At 41.1% G+C, this 20,364-nt stretch overlaps 2 protein-coding genes and 2 non-coding genes across 4 annotated transcripts in view; all 4 read right to left on the bottom strand.

The window, feature by feature from the left end:
* cpne7 (copine VII) overlaps nucleotides 1–13,171 on the bottom strand; it is a 31,501-nt gene extending 18,330 nt beyond the window's left edge. The window contains exons 1-11 of the mRNA XM_086106940.1: nucleotides 12,993–13,171; nucleotides 11,887–12,126; nucleotides 8,209–8,391; nucleotides 8,036–8,110; nucleotides 6,746–6,820; nucleotides 3,575–3,658; nucleotides 3,401–3,490; nucleotides 2,065–2,163; nucleotides 1,814–1,900; nucleotides 1,301–1,360; nucleotides 650–783 (exon numbers count right to left, since the gene is read on the bottom strand). Coding sequence (XP_085963066.1) covers nucleotides 650–783; nucleotides 1,301–1,360; nucleotides 1,814–1,900; nucleotides 2,065–2,163; nucleotides 3,401–3,490; nucleotides 3,575–3,658; nucleotides 6,746–6,820; nucleotides 8,036–8,110; nucleotides 8,209–8,391; nucleotides 11,887–12,060 — 1,061 coding nt within the window. The 5' untranslated portion in view covers nucleotides 12,061–12,126; nucleotides 12,993–13,171. The remainder of the gene's footprint in view (nucleotides 1–649; nucleotides 784–1,300; nucleotides 1,361–1,813; nucleotides 1,901–2,064; nucleotides 2,164–3,400; nucleotides 3,491–3,574; nucleotides 3,659–6,745; nucleotides 6,821–8,035; nucleotides 8,111–8,208; nucleotides 8,392–11,886; nucleotides 12,127–12,992) is intronic.
* A 2,882-nt stretch (nucleotides 13,172–16,053) lies between these two features.
* Nucleotides 16,054–19,378, bottom strand: rpl13 (ribosomal protein L13). Its single transcript, XM_086107451.1, has 6 exons — nucleotides 19,295–19,378; nucleotides 18,706–18,823; nucleotides 17,776–17,917; nucleotides 16,867–17,040; nucleotides 16,488–16,544; nucleotides 16,054–16,260 (listed from the first exon to the last, which is right to left on the bottom strand). The coding sequence occupies exons 2-6, from the start codon at nucleotides 18,807–18,809 to the stop codon at nucleotides 16,102–16,104; spliced, it is 636 nt and encodes a 211-aa protein (XP_085963577.1). The 5' UTR covers nucleotides 18,810–18,823; nucleotides 19,295–19,378; the 3' UTR covers nucleotides 16,054–16,101.
* On the bottom strand, nucleotides 16,322–16,402 carry LOC147207570 (small nucleolar RNA MBII-202). The gene has a single exon (XR_015100589.1). It is a non-coding gene; the product is annotated as a small nucleolar RNA MBII-202 (small nucleolar RNA).
* LOC147207569 (small nucleolar RNA MBII-202) lies at nucleotides 17,148–17,222 on the bottom strand. Its single transcript, XR_015100588.1, has one exon. It is a non-coding gene; the product is annotated as a small nucleolar RNA MBII-202 (small nucleolar RNA).
* Nucleotides 19,379–20,364: the final 986 nt, after the last annotated feature.

Here is a 20,364-nt window from a genome sequence, read left to right as displayed (position 1 = left end):
GAGACAAACAAGGGGGGAAAAAAAACAACACTAATTGTTGTAATCTGTTGTTTTTTAAGTTGTCTTTAAAACTATGAATTAACTTCAGAATTCTGCCCTATTGGTGAAAAGAAAAACAATCCATCCTAATGTCACATGACAAGCTATTCAGACACTTTTTTTTTTTTTTTGCATACCGATGACTTTGAAAGGACCAAATCTAGTATGACAGTACATAAAATATGTGGCACTTTGGGCAAAACATTTTCGAACATTGTCAGCTGGCGGCTTTTCCAAATCATGATCGGGCCGAGGCAAAACAAATGAAAATGTCACAAAAAGTCTCCATTTAACTTGTGATTATCTTGTCTCAGTTCACTCACAAATACACTTAGTGTGAAATCTGGGACTGCTCGGTTGCACACAAAGCTATCATTCCGATACATACGTTCATTGCACCTTCATTCAACAAGCGGATGAGCGTTTAATCATTGTGCTTGTCACTGTACGTCGCTGGCATAGATCCAGAAGATGAACAACTATACATTCTAAGCAAAATAATTTTCAGACCAATTACATGGAATTGGATCAGGTCATGCGCCAAAATGGTGCACAGAAAAGCACACGTGGCCTGACTCTGTGTTTCCAGCGCGACAAAACCGTGACAAACCTGTCGTAGTCCTGGCAGATCTCGCCCACGGCTATCAGAGCCTTCAGGTACTCGTTCGGCTGGTAGGGGTTGATGTAGTGCAAAGAGCAGCTGTTCCTGGGGTCTCCGTTGGAAGCTGTGAAGTCAATGGCCACCTGGCGAGAAAGAGAAGAGTGCCCTTTGTAAAACACAGGGGTCAACAACGCAATCGTTTATCTCGAGAAACGATCATGTCAGTTGGTGTCAGCGATCCGTAAATATGCAGAATAAATTATACGATTGGCGCCAAATTGTTGCTTTTTAGACACCCACGCAGGTTGAGCACAAATCCCCCTCCGTTTGGATTCTGACAAACTTTATGTAACGCGGCGATGGTGAGCATTAGTATTCATTGCTGCAGGAGTCCGACTGATGATAGAAAAGGCGCAAAAGAGGGGGCCCACCAAGGGCACGAGTTGAAGGAGGCTCAGCGGAATCGGTGATGCTGCCTACAATAACAACTGGAACTGTGCACAGGGAAGGAAAACACGTGCGAGGGTGTGGAAAAAAGTTGAACAATTCTGACTTTAAACAAAGCCCATTCCGTCTGATGCAAGCCGATAGTTAGTTCACGCAATGCAAGCATTTCAAATCGCAGTGATAGAGAGGTGAAAAAAAAATTACATTAATTACCGTAAAGTGAATTTGGCATCCGCCCATGATGTAATCCAAGAAGGAGTAAACTCTGTGGAGCTGCGGGTGGAAAAAAAAAAGAAACAAAAAACAGTGGTGATGTTCGAGTGGGTGCGCGCCATCTGTTTATAACAATCTGTTGAAGGCAAACACCGTCATATTGAATTTGGTAGTTTTGTTTAAAACAACAACAATAAAAAGTTAACTTTAATGAGATTTGAAGCGCAATGAGAAATGCACGCTCGCACAATCACCTCACACAGTAAAAAATACGGGCTTGTTCTCCAAACTCGCTCACTGGATAGCTTTGGATTTTGAGCAGATTGGGTTACTTTTACCCACGGTTGCGTTAATTTTTTTGAGCGAGCAAATTCATGAACACCAACCTCTGTTAGTAAACATCAAATTGCATTACATTTTCGGGTCAGATTTTATTCATGTATTAAATTGAGTAGGAAAGCAGGTTTGCCTCATATTGAGGCTGGTCAGGGTAAGGTGAAGCTAGAATCTTACCTTGACATCATTTAAGATGACAACGCCTGAGTTTTTATAGTTCCTTTTCTTCTGTTTGTACTTGGGATTCACGCAATCCCACGTCACCTGAAATACAACCCCCCACCCCCACCCCCAAAAAAAGTCATCAGGCAAGGCACGATGCTTTCACCACTTGTTGAGCCAGTTGTTTGGTCAGTGAGAGGTTTTAGCAATAAGATCTATAACAAAGATGTGACATAACTGTCTCTCCTCGCCTCTGCTTCACTGACCTTATTTCCACTGGAGATTTTCTGCATTTCTCTGAAAGTAGCATAGAACTCTCCAATGAAGTCGTGCTTCCCCCTGGAGTCATAGTCCCACACGAGGCACTGTAGACACACGTACAACACGGTTTTCTTTTATTTCTGTCAGCAGGACCCCATATTCATCAATTTCCTCTTGTGTTCTATTTCTCTCGACCACCACATTTGTTACAAAGGCACAATCTAATGACAAGCCCTGTATCCAAATGATGCCTGTACAAAGATAATAATTAATCATGTCAGTTTTGACACCGTTAGCACAATATTAGAGGTTGAACCGATGAGTCAACGTGTCGGCTTTACCACTCCGCATCCATATTTAACATTTGCAATCATCTAATACTAATCAGGACTTTCAAACACGTCCATCTGTTGGTGTCACGAGACTATAACGTGCTGAGGAGCAGCGAAATGTCCTTCAGCAAGGTGACATACTTGAGACTTGGTAAATCCGTGCGCTTTCGAGAGTAGGAAAATTGGATGGCTGTGGAAGAGCCTTGCGGTAGCCTCGCTAGCTTCGGTTATTTCGATCGCCCTAGTCTTAATACATGCGATCTTAAGACTGGCGACCTCCATCTTTATTTTCAAAATGTGAACTAACAATTCACAAACAACAATTGTGTGCAAACAAGAAATTAATCACAGAATTTTCTAATATGTACAAGACAGACCAACATTGCAAATTTTCAACACTGATGAAACATGCTGCATGCGTAGAGAGATTTTTTTTTACATAAAAAGGAGAACTGGAGCAAATCCCTTCTCAAATACAATCAAAGCACAAGTGAGAGAGAAACAATAAAAGAGAGAAATGCTTTTTATTTTTTTAAGTCTGCCAATGATGCCTCCTCTTACAACACGCTATGCTATGGAAAACGAGAGAAGAATGGATGGCTAGTTCAAGAGAAATATGGGCAAGACTTGCACGAATTATAACAACTACAATTTGTGTCATGGTAAGTTGTATTTTTGATTATTTGTTTTTATGCCCTTCTTCCATGAATATGTATTTACATGCAATCGATCCGTGCCCCCCCCCCCCCCCCAAAAAAATAAAAATCTGTCGGGTTAATGACCACAAAAAAAAAAGTTGAATCCCTACTCTTCATTCTAAAAGCAGAATTTTTGGTGCGGCTTTAGTTTTGGCTCATATTACAGTTTGCAAGTCAACCCAATTTTCTGGCCATTGGACAGATGAAAATTTCGTACCCCACCAGTTGTTATTTCTCATTTTCTCGCTTTTATGATTCCAGCTGAGCCAAAGCACGAAAACAAATCGTAATATTTTTGGGGGGTCATTTACCTTAAGCTTCCTCTCTTCATCACAACTGCACAGGGATATGAGAGACACTTTGAAAGGCTCCCAAACAGGATTCAGGTTGTTCTTTATAACCTGTTTGAGGAGGAAGACGAGACATTCAGCAAAGTAATTGTCAGCGGAGAGTCTGCAACTGAACCATAAAGATGATCGCTTTACCTCAGTTCTGTGAACAAGCTGCTCCGTTTCATCATCGTTGATACGATATATTTCCAAAAAAGGGTCAGACTTGCTGAAAAGGTCCTGCAGAAGCAGAGAAAGCAGATGACTAAAATGACCGGCCCTTTGGCTCTGAAGAGCAGAAAATGCAATTTGACAGTGATGCTGTTGATATTGCCCAAGCTCGTTCCCAAATTCATCACGCGGCTTCGACAGAGACAACATTACCAAGAAGGGTTAAATAATGATGGGTGATTTCAACAATCATCTCCATGGCATTTGCAAGCAAATATCAGAGGAAGGCTTGTTGAGGTTGATTTATGTTCGCTGATTGCGGAGGAAGATGTTATTGTGTCTGTGATTAAAGGTCAGAGAGAAGCAGCGCAAACATTGCCTGCGCCGCGATGTGCTTCCTCATTTGGGGAAGCCAGGCTAAATAATCATCGATGTCAGCGTTTTAACACGCGAGCGTCCACATCACGCTTAGACATTGATAATTACATAAGCAGCCACAGATCATTGTCTCCAGCCAACACACCTCAATTTATAGCTGGCAAATTTGCATGGGGGTGGGGTTCACACAATACCTACGGAAACCTTGCTGAGAAAATTTACGTTTCATTACTTTGGAAAATACTCCCTAAATTATTAACCCTATTGAAATGGGTAAGGTGGGTAGATAAGATCCACTGTTGAGTGATTGGCTTTTTTCCCATCCTCCGCACGCATATGTGCGAGTGCGTATGATGTCTTGTACTCCAAATGTGACAGTTATGGCTGCAATTCCCGCCACATTAGCCTGATACATCTCCTGAGGGACAAGAGCATAAGGAGCTGCAGCATCCTGTCGTTGTTGTCATGGCAGCGGGCAGCCAGCGGCAACGGCAGCAGCATGGACAGATCAGACAAGTCCAAATGTAATCTTGGGCTAATTACAACTAGCTGAATGAATGATCAACTAGCACAAGTCATTATGTGGAAGAAGGATATTTCATTGTTAATTCCCGCGTGTGTGTGTGTGTGAGTGTGCTGATGACAACAGGTTGGAGTGAGGAACACGTGCCTAAAAACAACAGACCATCAGTTGTTATGCCAGTGTTGGACAAAAATAAATAAAATAAAAAATCCCTCATAATACGCTTGATTATTCAAGTCACTTCGGGTTTGTCATTTCGTACCGAGGTATCGCTAAAATGTTAAATGGGTTTCCATTTGCCTTTTCCAAACAGTTTCTATTAGCTCTTTCCCAGCATGACATTTTAATCCTGTTCCACCACGCAATTTATTTCGAATGGTAATGGATGGAATGATCCAGTAAAAAATAAAATAATAATAATAATTCTCCCAACAACATATCCATAATCTTTATAGGCTAATTTATATATGGTGATGCCTTGCGATACGAGTGAATTCATCCTCACTAAATCCCCACAAAATTGAATGAAAATGCCATTCATCCACTCCAGCCTCCTTAAAACCTAAGTTTTGTCATGTGTTTCTTAAAAAGAAGCTAGAAATGGATAATACAAAATTGTGCTTTAGAATACACATCTGCGATCGTCACACCTTTTGTTCCAAACTGACTCCGGCTCCCTCACAGGAAAAAATTCGGGGACCCCTGGTTGAGATAATTCTTTTGAAATTGAACATTCCTTTTTTAACTTCTTTTTTTGTTGTTGTTGCTGCTGTTATCTAGAGTTGTACGTAATTTGTGAAGCTATTTTGTTCACTGTTAGCATTAATAATTATTCTTTTGGGACAAGAGGGGTTATAAAGAGCCATTTGATGTCTTTTTAAACATTCTTCCCCCTGGCCCAGAGTCCCAAAACATTTCCTGTGTGTTCACAAAACAACATCTTCTTAACATATAGTCTGAGCTCGATATTTAGCATCACATTTTCATGGAAGCTGCCTATTATTTGTATACACGCTGACAAGCTCACAGCTCTCAAACCCTATTTTTTTTTTCATCAGGTACATTAGGCAGGCAATTTCTTAGAAATACCTGCAGAAATTAAGTTTCAGTTGCATAAGATTATATGAAGCAAATATCATGCATGAGAGGATGCGCTCGTTGAGGATTTCTAATCAAGGCTCTCTGTCATTGCACTCATACACGTGTCAGCTCAGTCCCATGAGTGGCTATAAATTGCACAAAATAAAATACAGACTGTACAACTTTTTGGGGGGGTAGGTGGGGGGTTTTAAGGAGTCCAGTACTGCTGAGAACTTCGAGTTGAGTGCAGGAAACTCCTCCGGAGAACATGAAGCACTTTCACTGCAACCACAGTTAAATTGGATATAAGCTCCTGCTGCCTTTCTGATTGAAATATTCCCTCAGTCAAATACAAAAAAAAAAAAGAGAGAGAAGATATATTACAATGTGAAGAACAGCCCAGGTCAGCATTAGCCATCTCTGGTGTGAAATAAGGTGCGATATAATGCATTGATGTGATCTGTATCGTGAGTGGTGCCTTAAGAAACGAGTGACTTGGCTTCAAGGTTTTTCGAGATAAGAGCCTTTGTTCGTAAAATAGTTTTGCTTTGACTAAAATTTTTACCACAATTCTTCAAAAAGAGGCTTCAAGCTGTTTATTACCACTCCCCATTGATTTACTAAACCTTACATGTGAATTTAAAATAACCACAATGCATTGCCTTGGCTGAACCGTGGATCAGAGGTACGAGCGGGCCGTCCAGTAACCGGAGGATCCCCTGTTCAATTCCCACTCTTTCTGGGTCATTGGTGTACGGATGCTTGTGAATATTTGGTGGTGGTCGAACGAGCCGTGAGCACATACTGTCAGCCACGCTTCCGTCAGTCTACCTCAGGATAGCCGTGGCTACAGAAAACAGCTTACCGCCACCACAGTGTGAATGTGTGAGTGCTTGAATAATGTATCCATTGTGAACATTTTGAACACATTGTGTCCGCTTGGGGGGGCTGTAACAGATTAATGGCATTTCCATTCATTTTATTGGGGGAAAAAAAAATTTCGGTGTCATCCCAAATAAACGAATTTCTTATCTCAAGGCATTATATTAACTCAATTCCGGCGGACATTTTGCGACAGGTCTTCCACTGAATCACATTAGATTGTTGAATGATAGGTGTACCTAACGTTATGTGTTGAACATCTTTTTTTTTTTTCCAATGTGTGCTCCGCTCACCTTATCATCAAGCTTCTTGGCACAGAAGGATAGCTCCACATAGCCATTGTTGCCGGAAATTTCCTCCGCATGCACCTGACGGGAGATAAGATTTCATTCTATAATATTTCACAGTTAAGACTGTCGGCATTCCTTGAAAAGATACACAGGATCTCGACTTGTCAAGTAAATGTCATGCTAAAAATGACAATTGTGCCATGTCAATGCAAACAAGAACGATAGAAAACGTTTTTTTTAATTGTCTTTAGCAGATAGAATTGTGACTTAATTACCTTTGTTCCAGCACCTATAACTACCTTCACTATTACACCCCATACTCTTCATCGATCATAATCATAAAGCTTGATGTATGGCAACAGCAGACCAATTCACCCGGGACTGGTCACCAATCACAAGCAAGACACGTCAATCAGTTACAGTCCATTTCCACACTGTAACTCAATTTTTTCTTGAAAAGAGCGACCTTAGACGCCATCTTGTCGTAGACTGTGGATGTGAAGCAGCCGTTTAATTAAACTTTTAATATAACTGGCTTGCTGGACATTTAAAACAAGACATGAGAGCAAGGGCTCCGCTTTATGAACGTATCAGTCTTTGAAAGGGATGGAGGAGGTCCACACCTTGAAAAACACATTCAATGGGCTGTTGCCTAATAGCTGCAATAGCTAGGGGTACTATCCAATGCAGGTTTAACAAATGCAAATGTACTAATATATCGTGGTTCGAGAACATTTAGCACACAAGATTTAGCCGACTGTAATCTATATACCGTATTCGAATCTGTATGTATGATTTTGAATACCACCATTCCTGTTCGGGGTCACGGGGGAGCTGGAGTTTTTCCTAGGATTACTCACATTCACACCAGAGGCAAATTGGAATCTTTTAACCTTGCCACCATTGGGTTAACTGTTCAGGTTTTCGGAAACCTGTGCGGAAGTGCGGATGTACTGGGAAAAATTCTTCCGCAAGCGAACAACGTGCAATGCTCATACAGAGCTGAGTCAGAGTCAAAAGAAACACAAATGTGTAGCGAATTAGAGTTTATAAAAAAAATCATGGAAGCGGAAGAATGAATCATCAATTCAACCCTCGAAAAACATTATAAGAAGACTCAAAACAATGGGAAATTCTGAATTTACATGAGTAATGCAATAAAAGTTCATGAGGACAAATTTGACAATTTGTGTTTATTAGGACCTGCTTGTGTAAAAAAAAAAGTGTCAAATTAGAGTGAGTATATCTGCAGCAGAAAGTCCTGACAAAGTAATGCAAGTTTAAAGGACTTGCCGTGATGGTGGATTTGCCAGCATATTTTCCATACTTGAGAAGTAGAGGCTTCACCATCTTCTTTTGGGCCACAATCTGCAGAAAGCACAGAATGATTGGCTCGAGTGCACATCAAAAAGCGCCGGTGAGTCATGCGACTCGCGGAAGATGATTGGTGTGCCATTCACACGTACCTGACCGAGCGTGCACTCCACACCGCCCAAGAAGTCATCGTCACGCGTGCCGATGCTGTGAGTGCCGTGGATGTCGTACACTTCGAATCGGAGCTTCTGAACCTCTTCAAAGTAGTAATCCAAGGAGAAAACCTTGGCGAAAACAGGGTGCAAGTTGCTCTTGATCACTTCTGTCCTGTCCAACTGAGAGAAAATATACCCAATTCAACTTTGGCACGCTGCTGACATTCCATTTTCATCAATCACGACCGAATCGAAGTCAGAAGGGAGAGACAGCCTTTGGTTGAACCAAAGGGTCACAACTTTGCAATTATATTCTCACAAAAGAAAGAGACAAAGTCAAACAAATGTTCTATTACTGAGCTGGACCAATCTCTTATCGCGCTCAGTCAAGAGGAAGATATGACAGAAGATTGGAGGATTCTGACATTTCATCTGAGCGCACAGGCCGCGTCCGTGTCTGCCTTTGACTGCCTGACAAGAAAGCTGAGCTCTCCGAGGCTCCGTCTGCTCATCCTGCGACGTTTTTGCTCTCCCTATGCGTCAATATTTAGCATTAAAACAGAGACACACCAACAATGTTTCTCAACTTTGTATACGAATGAAACGATCATTTTCTCCAAGGATGCACGCTAGGTGAACCGAAGACTCCAAATTCCCCGGAGGAGTGAATGGGAGTGTGAAAAGTTGTTTATCATGATGCACACTGTGTTTGTATTTCAAGGAAAACCATCACATGGTTTCCAAAAATAAATACATTTTAAATAAATTGACAACAGCTTTTCCTGGAGTGCCTCAAGGCCCTTTTCAAATGAATTGTGATGATTTCCCTGGGGTGTGTATGAAGAAACGTTCATCTCCTTCCTCATCACAGCAACTCAAACTCACATCTTTACAGTATCTTTACTGATTTTACCCTTTGATGTAAACCTGGCTGTTTATGAGCGACTTAACAAGATGAACTTTTTATGCAGATTCAGGGGTGTGTTAGAAGAACCCATTCAACTTTGGTGGGAATCTTTTATTGTTTTTTATTCTTTCACTTCACGTCAACATTGCAGTAGGGGTTTTTTTCCCCTCAATTTATTTTTGAAGAAGAGCATGAGACATATACAGGCACGTGCAAGAGGGGAATCTATGATGTATATAATTGAGTGATAACCAATCTCATGGTGGAGGTCTGCAATCAACAGTGCCCCACCCATCCAAATTGTTTGAATCTTAAAATCGGTTTTGATTTAAAAGATGTGAGTGCATCGAATTGAACCCAATCAAAGCGTTCCACTTGATAATAGGAGTCTAATCGTCTTTTATTGGAGAGATATACCTTTGAAGGTAATGCCACATTTACAGCACTGATAAGTCCATTTGTATTGTAAAATAACAACAACATAATAATTGTCACTATCAAATTTGTCGCCAAAGGCGAGTGGTAGAAAATGACCGCGGTACGCCGGAACGCCCAGTAAGGTGCAGGGCGTCTGCCAAATTTCCAAACGCCATAAACCAGACTTGCCACGGCGTGAAAATGAAAATGTGACCATTTTTTATGCTGCGTGCATGTGCGCCCGTCTGCGAAAATAAAGCTTTCAATTCATCTACTGTCACTTTCTTCCAACCAGAGACTCATGCTTTTGGATCCTCTTTTGCACCCCTGTGCCAAAAAGCATTAGTTTCATTTAAGACATGGCTGTAGCCTGAACACAAAAACAGCAAACAGGTGAGTTATTCAGTAAATAACAGAGGATGTGTTCCACAAAAAAAAAAAATCATAAATATGTGGAGGTTTATCGAAATTTCTATAATGAGAAACGGCAGCTAAAACCACATCTCTTCATCGTTTCTTTCCTCACCATCCTCTTCCTCATTTTGTGCCATCTGGATGGACAGATTTGGGATGAGTTTGATGAGTCTGTTTGTTGATGACAGTTAATCTAGGCAAATGAGGATGGCTCGTGCCAGAGAATAGAATGTTGTAGTTATGAAGCCTCCGCTACAGACACGTCCATGCCATGGGAAATCAAAGTATCCTTTAACCAATTCTTCTGAAAGAGTTTTAACTGAATAGTTTGATCAGCAACCAGCCTTGGACCACATGACATGCATCAACATCTGTTTTTTTTAACACATTCATGAGCATGGACACACGAAGGTTGTTTACATGCGCACATCTGTTGGTTGGCACCGAATCAAAATGAGCCTTTCATCTGGAAATTAACCAAAGCAAAACAGAATGGTTTCTAGTTTACGAAGTGTGGTGGCGATAGATCCAGTGGGTGTAAAAAAAAAATCTACGCACCCCTGTTCAAATGCCAAGCCATGTGAGATTAAAAAATAAATAAAATTAGATGTACATGAGCCGAGAACCAAATTGCGCATCACCAACACGATAAGGACATTGCAGCATGGTGGTGACAGCATCACACTATGGGCCTGTTTTTCTTAAGATGGACTTAAGGCCATAGTAAAGGTGGAAATAATTATGAACAGTTCAAAACAACAGTCTGTATTAGCAGAAAACCTACATGATGCCGCCAGAAAACCAAAAAAATGTCAGGAAAAGCCTACTAGAACCGTTGAACTTTATTTGGGGTTAATGAACGGCATTTGAATGGTGGCAGGTGTGTGCTGACTTCCATTTAGCATGACTTTGAATGTGACGGGTTAATTCTGAACACAGCTCCATCACAGTTATAATAGGGTTTGTGCTGGACATTTTTTGGGGAAATAATTTGTCATGGTCTGACCTTTAATATCACAAAAACCTGGCTTTTGAATGTGGAGAATTTTATACGTTCAGTGTAGATATTCTGCTGTGTTCATGCCACACTGAACTCAGGTCAGTTATCCCATCTGACAAGTGTCTCTCAGATTACAGCCAGAAAAATCCATATCTTTCCTCATTCCACTCTGAAAAATAATATCTAAATCCACCACATTTACAGGCAGTGAGTTAAACTTACAGTTATGAGATTCAGTTTCCCTTAAACAGTTTTTTTTAATTTAATGCCACTGTAAAAGAATGATTAACTTGTAACTGAATAACCTCATTGTTTTTGGCATTTGCCCAAGACTTAACAGGGGAAATGACAGACTTGCCTCCCACACTCCGAATCAGCCTGGGAGCAGTCCAAGAAAATAAACGTTCAAGCCAGAGCACAACTCGAGCGCGCTGTACGTTAACAAGTCCATTTATTCACAATATCACGCTTAGAAGGAAATGGTAAGAAAAGCCGAGCAGGGTAGAACCTGACCGAAGGCACACAGAAACAACAACCAACAATGGAGAATTTAAAGTGTTCAATTAACATAACGTGCATGTTTTTGAAATGTGCAAACTGAACACAGTAACGATTGAGCCGTGTTTCGAACCCTGAACCTCCACCGCAACTATTCCAACATGCTGCTGGGCCAGAAAAATATTTGAATTGAGTATTTTTGTGTTTAACATAAAAATAAGTACATAGCTTTATAATAGTGGTGCCTTGAAATATGAATGTACTTTTTTTTTGCAGGGGGGGCGGCGAGGGGAAGGCTGCAAGGGCTTAATGTAACATTTAAATAGTTCAAAGATTTTATGTTTTCGGAGGGAAGACTCACTATCCACACACTACTGATATGAACAAAGCATGCAAAAATAAGGAAAAAGAACCAAAAAAAAAAAAAAAAGAGTCTCACCTCTGTCCACTGTCCGTTGGTCTGTACCATGAGAATCACGCAAGGGTCTGATTTATTCAGAGTGTCTCGGTCTAGTAGAGCTTTACAAGACACCCGCAGCTCGACTTTGGAGACGCAGGTCGCCGGACCACCGAGACTGGTGGCGGGGGAGGTGGCCTCCTGAATGTCATTCATTCTGGCCCGGAGATGAGAGGAGCAGCCGAGCGGCAAACAACTAGTAGGAGATGATGTGCTCTCTAACTGTGAGGGATGAGAACAAGAAGCCGTTAGGCAAAGGATCCTGACAACAGACAACTTACCAGAGATTCACATTTTGTCCCAATAGGGACTTTTGTGGGACATATTATCTTACCTCCTATGAGGGATGGTTGGAAGTGGGCTTTTAAGGGATACAAGGATTACATTCTGAGATGAGTAGAGTCATCTACCTATCTATATCTCTATCTCTACAGATAGATAGATTGATGGACAGAAAGATGATAGATAGATAGATGGATGTACCTGAAAATATCAGGTCACTTGTATCTCAAAGCGCCACCCTTTTAAACTGGTTAAAAGACAAGTCTATCCATCCCAACGTAAAGTATTTCCAGCTGACACCGTGGACTGACACAGAGGAGAGAGACTGGCAGAGATAACATGGATGGATCCTAAGATGGAACCCAAGGCAACAGTCCAAACCACTGCTTCATCATGCTTCATTTATATGCATTCATTTAGAAATATATATATATATATATATATATATATATATACACACACACACGTGCATGCAGACGCATATATAGTTACTACAGGTCTTTGCTGCCCTTTAAATATAATGTAGCAACAGGTACAGTACAGAAAATTCGCCACCAGAACTTCACATGCATATTTTTGCTGGTGCAGCACCAAGGACAGTGCCCAGAACCAAATTGTGACACAAAAACTACTTCGATAAGCTTTGCAAAATCCGCAATTAACCGCAAAACTGGCAAGCAACACCTAGTGAGTAAAAAACAAACAAACCAAGAATAAAAAAAAACACACACCTCGTCATACACTGCTCTGCTTTCAACATATGACAAAAATATTTCTGGTATAGATATTGAAAGACATTTACTTACTTATTCATCCAGGAGCTCAAAAATGCACTTTTCATTTCCTCAGTGAAACACATTCATGTCACTCGTCGCCCTTAATTTACTCTCCTGTAGTGTGCCACTTTTGAATGATCTTCTGTGAAGCAGCAGCTTCATTTGCCTCCCTCATTGGTCACCAGGGCGTGTGGAAAAAATGGACAGAAAGAGAGGGAGGGGGAGTGAGGGGGAGAGAGAGAGAAAAGGAGAGAGAAAGAGAAAGGTTGGGCTTGTTCCCTTACACTCGATGAGTTGGAGTCTGAAAGCAAGCCTGCATGCTTGGTAAAAGACATAAGTTGTGCAAATTTACACAATATGCTCAAATAAAAAGACAAGAGCCGTGAATGCCGTGATCTCGCCAAAACACAACAAATACAATTGCAAGCCCTCCACGTCCTTATTTGATGTGAATGTTCATCTGTAGCGTTAATCATTTTAACTCATATGCTAATAAAACCTAGGCCATGTTGCTTCTACATTCGTCTTGTGATGCGAGCCAAAAGCCGCCGGAAACGCCAGAGCAGAACAGAACATTAAGTACACCCATACATTCTCAGATCTACTTTAATACAAGAGATGTGGACATTTCTTTTTTTTTTTAATTGACCCTGGCAAACTGCAAGCACAACAACAACAAAAATGTAGCCGAATTTAACTTTTTAGTTTCTAATTTAGGAGTCCCCCGTGACTCTTAAGACCAAGCGGTGCCTGTTTCTGCAAATGTGGTGGTTACATAGACAGTTCTCAAGGCTGTTCCAAACTCCCTTCGTGAACGCCATCCCCACTGTCCCAGAAAAATGTACTTCTTTTACTGTTGGCTTCTTTTACTGTTTCAAGATTCCGCCAACAGGTCCATGTGGACGATCATTTAATGGCAACGTGTTACGTAACGTATTGTTTCCACAGTGTTGATGTATGCTTCGCAATACACCCACAAATGTATTGTTTTATGAATGTATCGCAATGCATTGCGTAATATTTTTTGAGACTGTATGGGAGAGGAGAGAAAAATGCCACTTTTTGAGATGTTGCCAAGTGGGCTGTAGGTGACCAGAGACAAATGAGAAAGTGGCTTCAAATTGAGACCAAAGCACAAATTTGGAGATGAGTCACTCAAGCCGGCGTGCTATGCCGGGGAGAAAGTGGAGACTTAATTGAAAGCACTTTCAAACAAATCCTATTTTCGGTGGCCTTGTGCTGACAACATGTTTGTTTTCTTTTATTTTTCCACTTTGAAGGATTCGTCTTGAGTGCAGCAGGCAGCGCCATTGGCTCCACTCTGCCAATTAGTCAAATAAAAATATGCTGCTTCAGGAGGCATTTTTTTAATCCTCACACCATTGCGACAAATTTTCATTAAATTAACACTTAGGTTTTGTCATTTTAGAAATCATAAGCACAAAGTGAAAAATCATTTGCATGTGATTTTTGAGCGCGCATGATTATTCGTGTGTGCCCTGCGATTGGCTGGCAACCCATTCAGGAAGTACCCCACCTACTGCCCGAAGACAGCTGGGATAGGTTCTTGTACGCCCGCGACCCTTGTGAGGATAAAGCAGATCAGAAAATGGATGGATGATTTTGAAAACAACAAAAAATAAGCACAACGAAATAAAAACTATCAAGAAAAATCCCAAACGATTGTAACCCCGGCACACACACAGCTTCCATCCCTGCCTAATCTTTGAATGAAGCATGTGCTTGGAGGCACACACCTGAGCCCAGCAAAAATGAGGACCATCTGAGCCCCCTTAAAGGATGTTCTCTGCTCTTACACATGGTTTATCGACGCACACATGCACCCCTGCGGCAGGTTCACATCCTTGTTGTCACTCGAGCAATCTCGTGTGTCTAATGTTGCGTTTGAGTGGCATCCCCCTGCAGTGGCCCCTCCGGGCTCAAAGGTTAGATATAGAAACATGTAATTGAAGGACTTAATTGACGCCAATGTTTCACAAAATAGAATAAACACTGCGCTAACCAAGATGTAAATAACAGTAGTACATGACCAGCATTGGTTTTCACCAGGACATGGTCAGCAGCATTCTTACCTTACGCCATCATCATATTGCCCTCCTTACCTACAAATACTATTTTTTGAGACACCCGCGACGGGGTCAAATCAAATATGACATCACTTAAGCAGCCTCAAAGGCTGCGCATGATACATGGAATTCTGACGTCTACACAGGTTAACCGTGACTGAACAATTGCGGTCAACAGATGAGCCCCAGTGATCTCACATGCATTACTTTTATGTACACCTGCATGAGCAAAGGTCCTGCCCACAGATGTTAATCTTGCAATTGACAGTGTCAAGAAAGGTATATCTATCGAGTATGAGGGACAACTATCTTAAATTAGGCCTCATTTGAGAAGACTCTTGGTCAGTGTCTCATTTGATTGTGAATGTAATGCTGAATTACCAAAAAAACAAACAAGCCCCTGCACACACAACTTTTAAGATTTTCTACAAGATTGTGCAAATGCTGATCTACCTTTCCGTACTTTTTTTGGTCGTAGTGTCCCGACACTTCCTAGGTCCTTTCACGTTTCTGTGCAATTCATACCAAGCGCCTCCACTGTGACTCTTGCGCCATCTACTGACATCAAACAAGTGTTGCAATGTATGCACGGTTTTTTCGAGACTAGAAACTCCACTTGGTTGTCATTTTTTAAGATAAGATAAGACAACCTTTAGTAGTCTCGCAATGTTGAAATTCCCAATTCACAGCAGCAAAGTTATGAAAGGAAGTAAGAGAACAACAAAATATAGGAGCTGCTGGAAAGGCAGCCACTCTCGCGGAGCCATTTTGAAGTCAAAATAACACAACACATAGGACATAGACAGTCGTGCAATCTTCACCACTTTTCTATTTGAGTTTTCCTTCCAAATTGTGAGGTTTTGGGGCACTCTTGTCCAGTCCGCATACATTTGCACTGATGCAGTGAAACCAACCATTTAGTGAAAGAGTACAGTGCTGTCTTCAATTATGTGGTTGGAAAATATCTGGCATCGGGTAAGACCCTCAATCACGACAGTCTCAGGTTAATCTTTTTTAACACTTTATTTTGCAAAGTTCCGAAGTAACAACTATTACTTTTTCTTCTCCACATCCTGCTCAGCAGCCTCTTTGGCTCTCTTGGCACGGATACCGAAGAGACGTGCGTGAGCGCGGGCCATGCGCAGGCTGGCGAAAGCCTTGAAGTTCTTCTCATCTTCAGAGATAATCCGGGCCTTCTCCTTCTTGTGCACCTGAAAGAACACAAAAAAAACCTATCAACACCTGCACAACGATGCTGCTCAAGTATTTGTTATTGGAGAAATGCAGTCATCAGAAAAAGGGGTTCAAAAGTATCATCAATTAAATACAGAGATTCCGGAGATATTGTCGACATCTGACTGCGCCACTGTAAATGAAGCCTAGACAGGCTTTCCCCATTCGAATTACAGTATATTGCCTTTGAACAGTGTTAACTCACAGTTTTGATGGGCATCACTGGTCCCTTGAGCTGGGTGGCCATCTTCAGTTCCTCCTCCTGAACACACAAGAGTGTTAGTACAACACGAAGACAATTACATCCCCCGACCTATGCACAACTTTAAAATATTGGCTGTAAAATAAAACTGACTTAAAACCCCATCTAAGTATGACAGACAGCCTGTTACGGCCATCCGAATTAAGTACCCACACCCAATTTTTGGTACTCATTATACAGCAAGTGTTGTATTTTAACCCACACATTTCAGTGTCCTTTTTTTTTTTAGTTACTTATACATCTTTAAAAAATAATAAATACTGGACATTGGTGTTGGCAAAACATACGCTACTGAACCCTTCATGCCACTTGAGGAACTTACAGTGCTGTCTCCCTTCTTAGGAGCAGAAGCCTTCCTGGGGAACAGGATGAGCTTAGAGCGGTACTGTTTGAGGCGCTGCACGTTGGCCTGAAGAGATTCTGTGGACCTGTTGCGGCGGCGGGGATCTACAGAGATTCCGATGGTGCGGGCTGTCTTTTTGTGGATGCCGGCAGCCTACAGGTGGAGCATTGTCTCAGTAAGAATGCTTCAGATCTGTCAGTTGGGTTGCCACCTTAACCGGGGGTGAGGGGTTATCTTGTTTTTTTTTTGTTTGTTTTTTGGACAGAAACAGTCATCAGAAAAAAGGGTTCAATGCATTCATCAAGAAAATACAGAGATTCCGGAGATTGTCATCATCTGACTGTTTAATGACAGAATGAGATTCAAATGCAGATCATTTGCTTTAAACATTTTTTTAAAATCATAAACGTGCACTTTTGCTGCACTTTATATTTATATGACAGTTAAAAAATGGGTTGGTGTCCATAATGAACCCATAAAATTTCTACCCTTAGAATTCAAATAAAATTGTTTTTAGAACAAGTCCCAGCTGTGGCATTTTATGTATTGTTCTGTGAATAAGAGTGCTACACAATTGCTTAGGATTAGTGGTGCACGCCATCTATCATACATGCTTATAGTGCGAAACTGATGTTTCCAATTTTTTGTTATAGTTACTTTTTAAACAGAAATTTCTGTCACTCCATGTCATTGCATATCTTGGTCTACTATCAGCATCGTACAGGAAATAACGTAACAGGGATCACCAAGAAGGACAGTTCCAAACATTTTGTCAAGCAAAACGGATCCATTGGGCATTACTGCAGATTGTGTGCTTCTGTTCGATATTTTAGACTCATTATAAACTGGTTATCTGAAGCATAACGTCTGAAGAAACGTCTGGATTACCTTGAGCTCCTCCAGGGTGAAACCACGTCCAGCACGGACCCTAGTGTGGTATCTGATGGTGGGGCATCTGACTTGTGGCCTCAGTGGCCCAGCGACAGGACGGGGAGCGATGCGACGGGCCTTAGCCTGGCGAGTCTTTTGCCTGACGAAAGACAACTCTCGGTTAGACTTTCACAAACCATAAAGACCTGCGTTTACAGTACATTAACATTCGCCATGGACAGTGTTCTCCATTATTTGCAGAGGACAGAGACCAAGTCCTGTCATGGACAGCAAAAATCTGAAACAATTGTCAAAATTTATAACTGCCTGTAGAAGTCAGTGGCAGAGCACTACATTAATCTGTTCCGGCCGCACACACTTTTCATATTTTCTTGATAGCGCGATTACTTGCATGTATCGTTTTCTTGGGAGACATATTCAGGGCAAATTTATAGTGGGGAAAATAATGGGTGAAGTACATGACAGACAGATCAAAAGAACTTGATGCTGGACAAGTGAGCATTACACATGGATTTCAGGAAGAATATGAAGGACGCCCACAATTCGATAGTGACCCAGTCAGACCATGCCAATTCCATTGGCAAATAATTATTTCAAACAAAAAAATCTGTGAATGCTGATCCCAAAATATTCGCATCTAATTTTTCATTTATGTCAAAAATGACAGTCGTGAGATTTCTTTAGTATATTGTAGGCACATAACAATACGACGCATACCTCCGTCATTGCAGTAAAAAAAAAAAAAATTCCAATATGTTCCGGTTTGCAGACTTTGTAGTGCCAACATCACCAATAATCAATATCATCTTCTCCATGTAACATACATTGAAAATCACTTGAGACAAGCCAAGTAGAAAAACGCAAAATGTTCTTCCTAAATATGCCAACTCATCATAGCGTCTTTGCCCGCTGGCAACACACACTCACCTGCGGAGTTTCCTAGCTGGCTGGTTGAACCAAGTGCGGACTCTTTTCTGCCAGTCTTTGTGGAAGTGTGGGTTCAGGATCATTCCATTCCGGCTGGGGGCCATGGCTGCCTACTTCCCTGAAACGCAAGCACGAGTCACAGGCATGAGAAAACTTCAATGCCGGTACTGTCCCACCATGCATCTGCCCCAAGCAATGGCTGACAGACAGCAAGTTAGCCAGGCTAGCGGTATATCTATTGGAGACCGACATGTTTTGTTAACTACTTATACAAGTGAACATGGACTGGAATTTCAGCCCTGTGTATGTTCACTCGCTCACACACTCATTCCTTTATTTATGAACAAGGTAACATCTTTCATTTTGTAATGTCAGCAGCAACAGTAGCAGACACGCTACGGTCAGTGGACATCACCATGAAAACAACCGCTTAGAGAAGCCTCAACTAAAATTCTCCAGTCAATAATTACCTAATCTCAAAGGTGACAAATCGCACTACTCAGTGGAACAATTTAAATTTAGAAACGCTTTGTCTACGTTTTGGATTGAACACGATTCTACAAAAAACTTGCAGAGGATATTTTCATACCTACGAGGGAGGAAAATGGCCGAAAGGAAAAAGGAAGAAGAATTGTGGTGGATTGTGGGATAGGCGTCAAACAGCCAATCACCGAGCAGTAGTCTCGTCAAAGAGTATATACAGGGTCCACATAATACTGTTCTACGGTTGTTTGGATACGTGTACTATTTTGAGTACAAATTCAAAGAGTCCTACTACAAACGAAATACAACGTAGTGTAGTGTGCTACACACACTGACCCTTTCGTTGGTTAAAACGCGTAACAGGTTTGGCAATTATTACGTTCCACATTGAAGTCGTTTTGCTGTCAGTAATGTGAACGGTCCACTACTTATTGTTGATAATAGGAGATGAACATCCATGTTGTCAATCACAGAATCCTTTTTACTTCTGTTTAATTGTCTATGTAATGATTATTGTTTGTTATGTTGTATTATATAGAGTGCTAATTTTCACATTGCAAACAATTTTGGGGGCTGGAAGGGATTAAAGGCAAAAATGATGAGATTGCGTGTTTTGAATTATTAACATGGTCAAACTCATATCTCAAGACACCACTATATTTGCTTATGAAAATGCAGCCTTTCGCAGAGCTCAGTCACGCTACTAACATTGGACAAATGCAAATACTCATTCCAAAATTCCATAGGCTACATATATTATTAGGGCTGCAACTAACAATTATTTAAATAATTGATAAATCAGTTGATTATTTTAGGATTAGCAGTCCTGTACACGATCAATCAAATTAAAAAAATATATCGAGGATTCAGTTCCTGGTTTGAACATAATTTAGAAAATTGGCAAAAAACTTGCTAGTTTATTTGACACATACACACGCACGCACACACACACGGAGGCAACAGAAATTTGGAGACTTGCTGTTGAGAAGCTGATATTCTGAGGATTGGGACAATTCTGTTAAAAAAGTAATTTGTCGATGAATCGTTGCAACTCTGCTTATTATTCAGTTTGTCTTAAAACCAAGACCTGCAATTTTAAAAGCCAACACCAGTGGCATAATGTTGATAAAAACGAACCCGCTCTGATAAAGTTGCGGTCTTCCCTTTGAACACCAG

Source organism: Hippocampus guttulatus, chromosome 3, assembly GCF_054856545.1.
Source record: "Hippocampus guttulatus isolate MCC_2025c chromosome 3, RoL_Hgut_1.0, whole genome shotgun sequence".
NCBI classification, from domain to species: domain Eukaryota; kingdom Metazoa; phylum Chordata; class Actinopteri; order Syngnathiformes; family Syngnathidae; genus Hippocampus; species Hippocampus guttulatus.
This window is presented reverse-complemented; position numbering and strand designations above follow the sequence as displayed.

Coding starts and splice junctions, on each gene's coding strand:
- rpl13 (XM_086107451.1), bottom strand. CDS start 18,809: ATGGCCCCCAGCCGGAATGGAATGATCCTGAACCCACACTTCCACAAA. Junction 16,545..16,866: donor CTAAGAAGGGAGACAGCACT/GTAAGTTCCTCA, acceptor TTGTGTGTTCAG/GAGGAGGAACTGAAGATGGC. Junction 16,261..16,487: donor CAGTGATGCCCATCAAAACT/GTGAGTTAACAC, acceptor GTGTTCTTTCAG/GTGCACAAGAAGGAGAAGGC.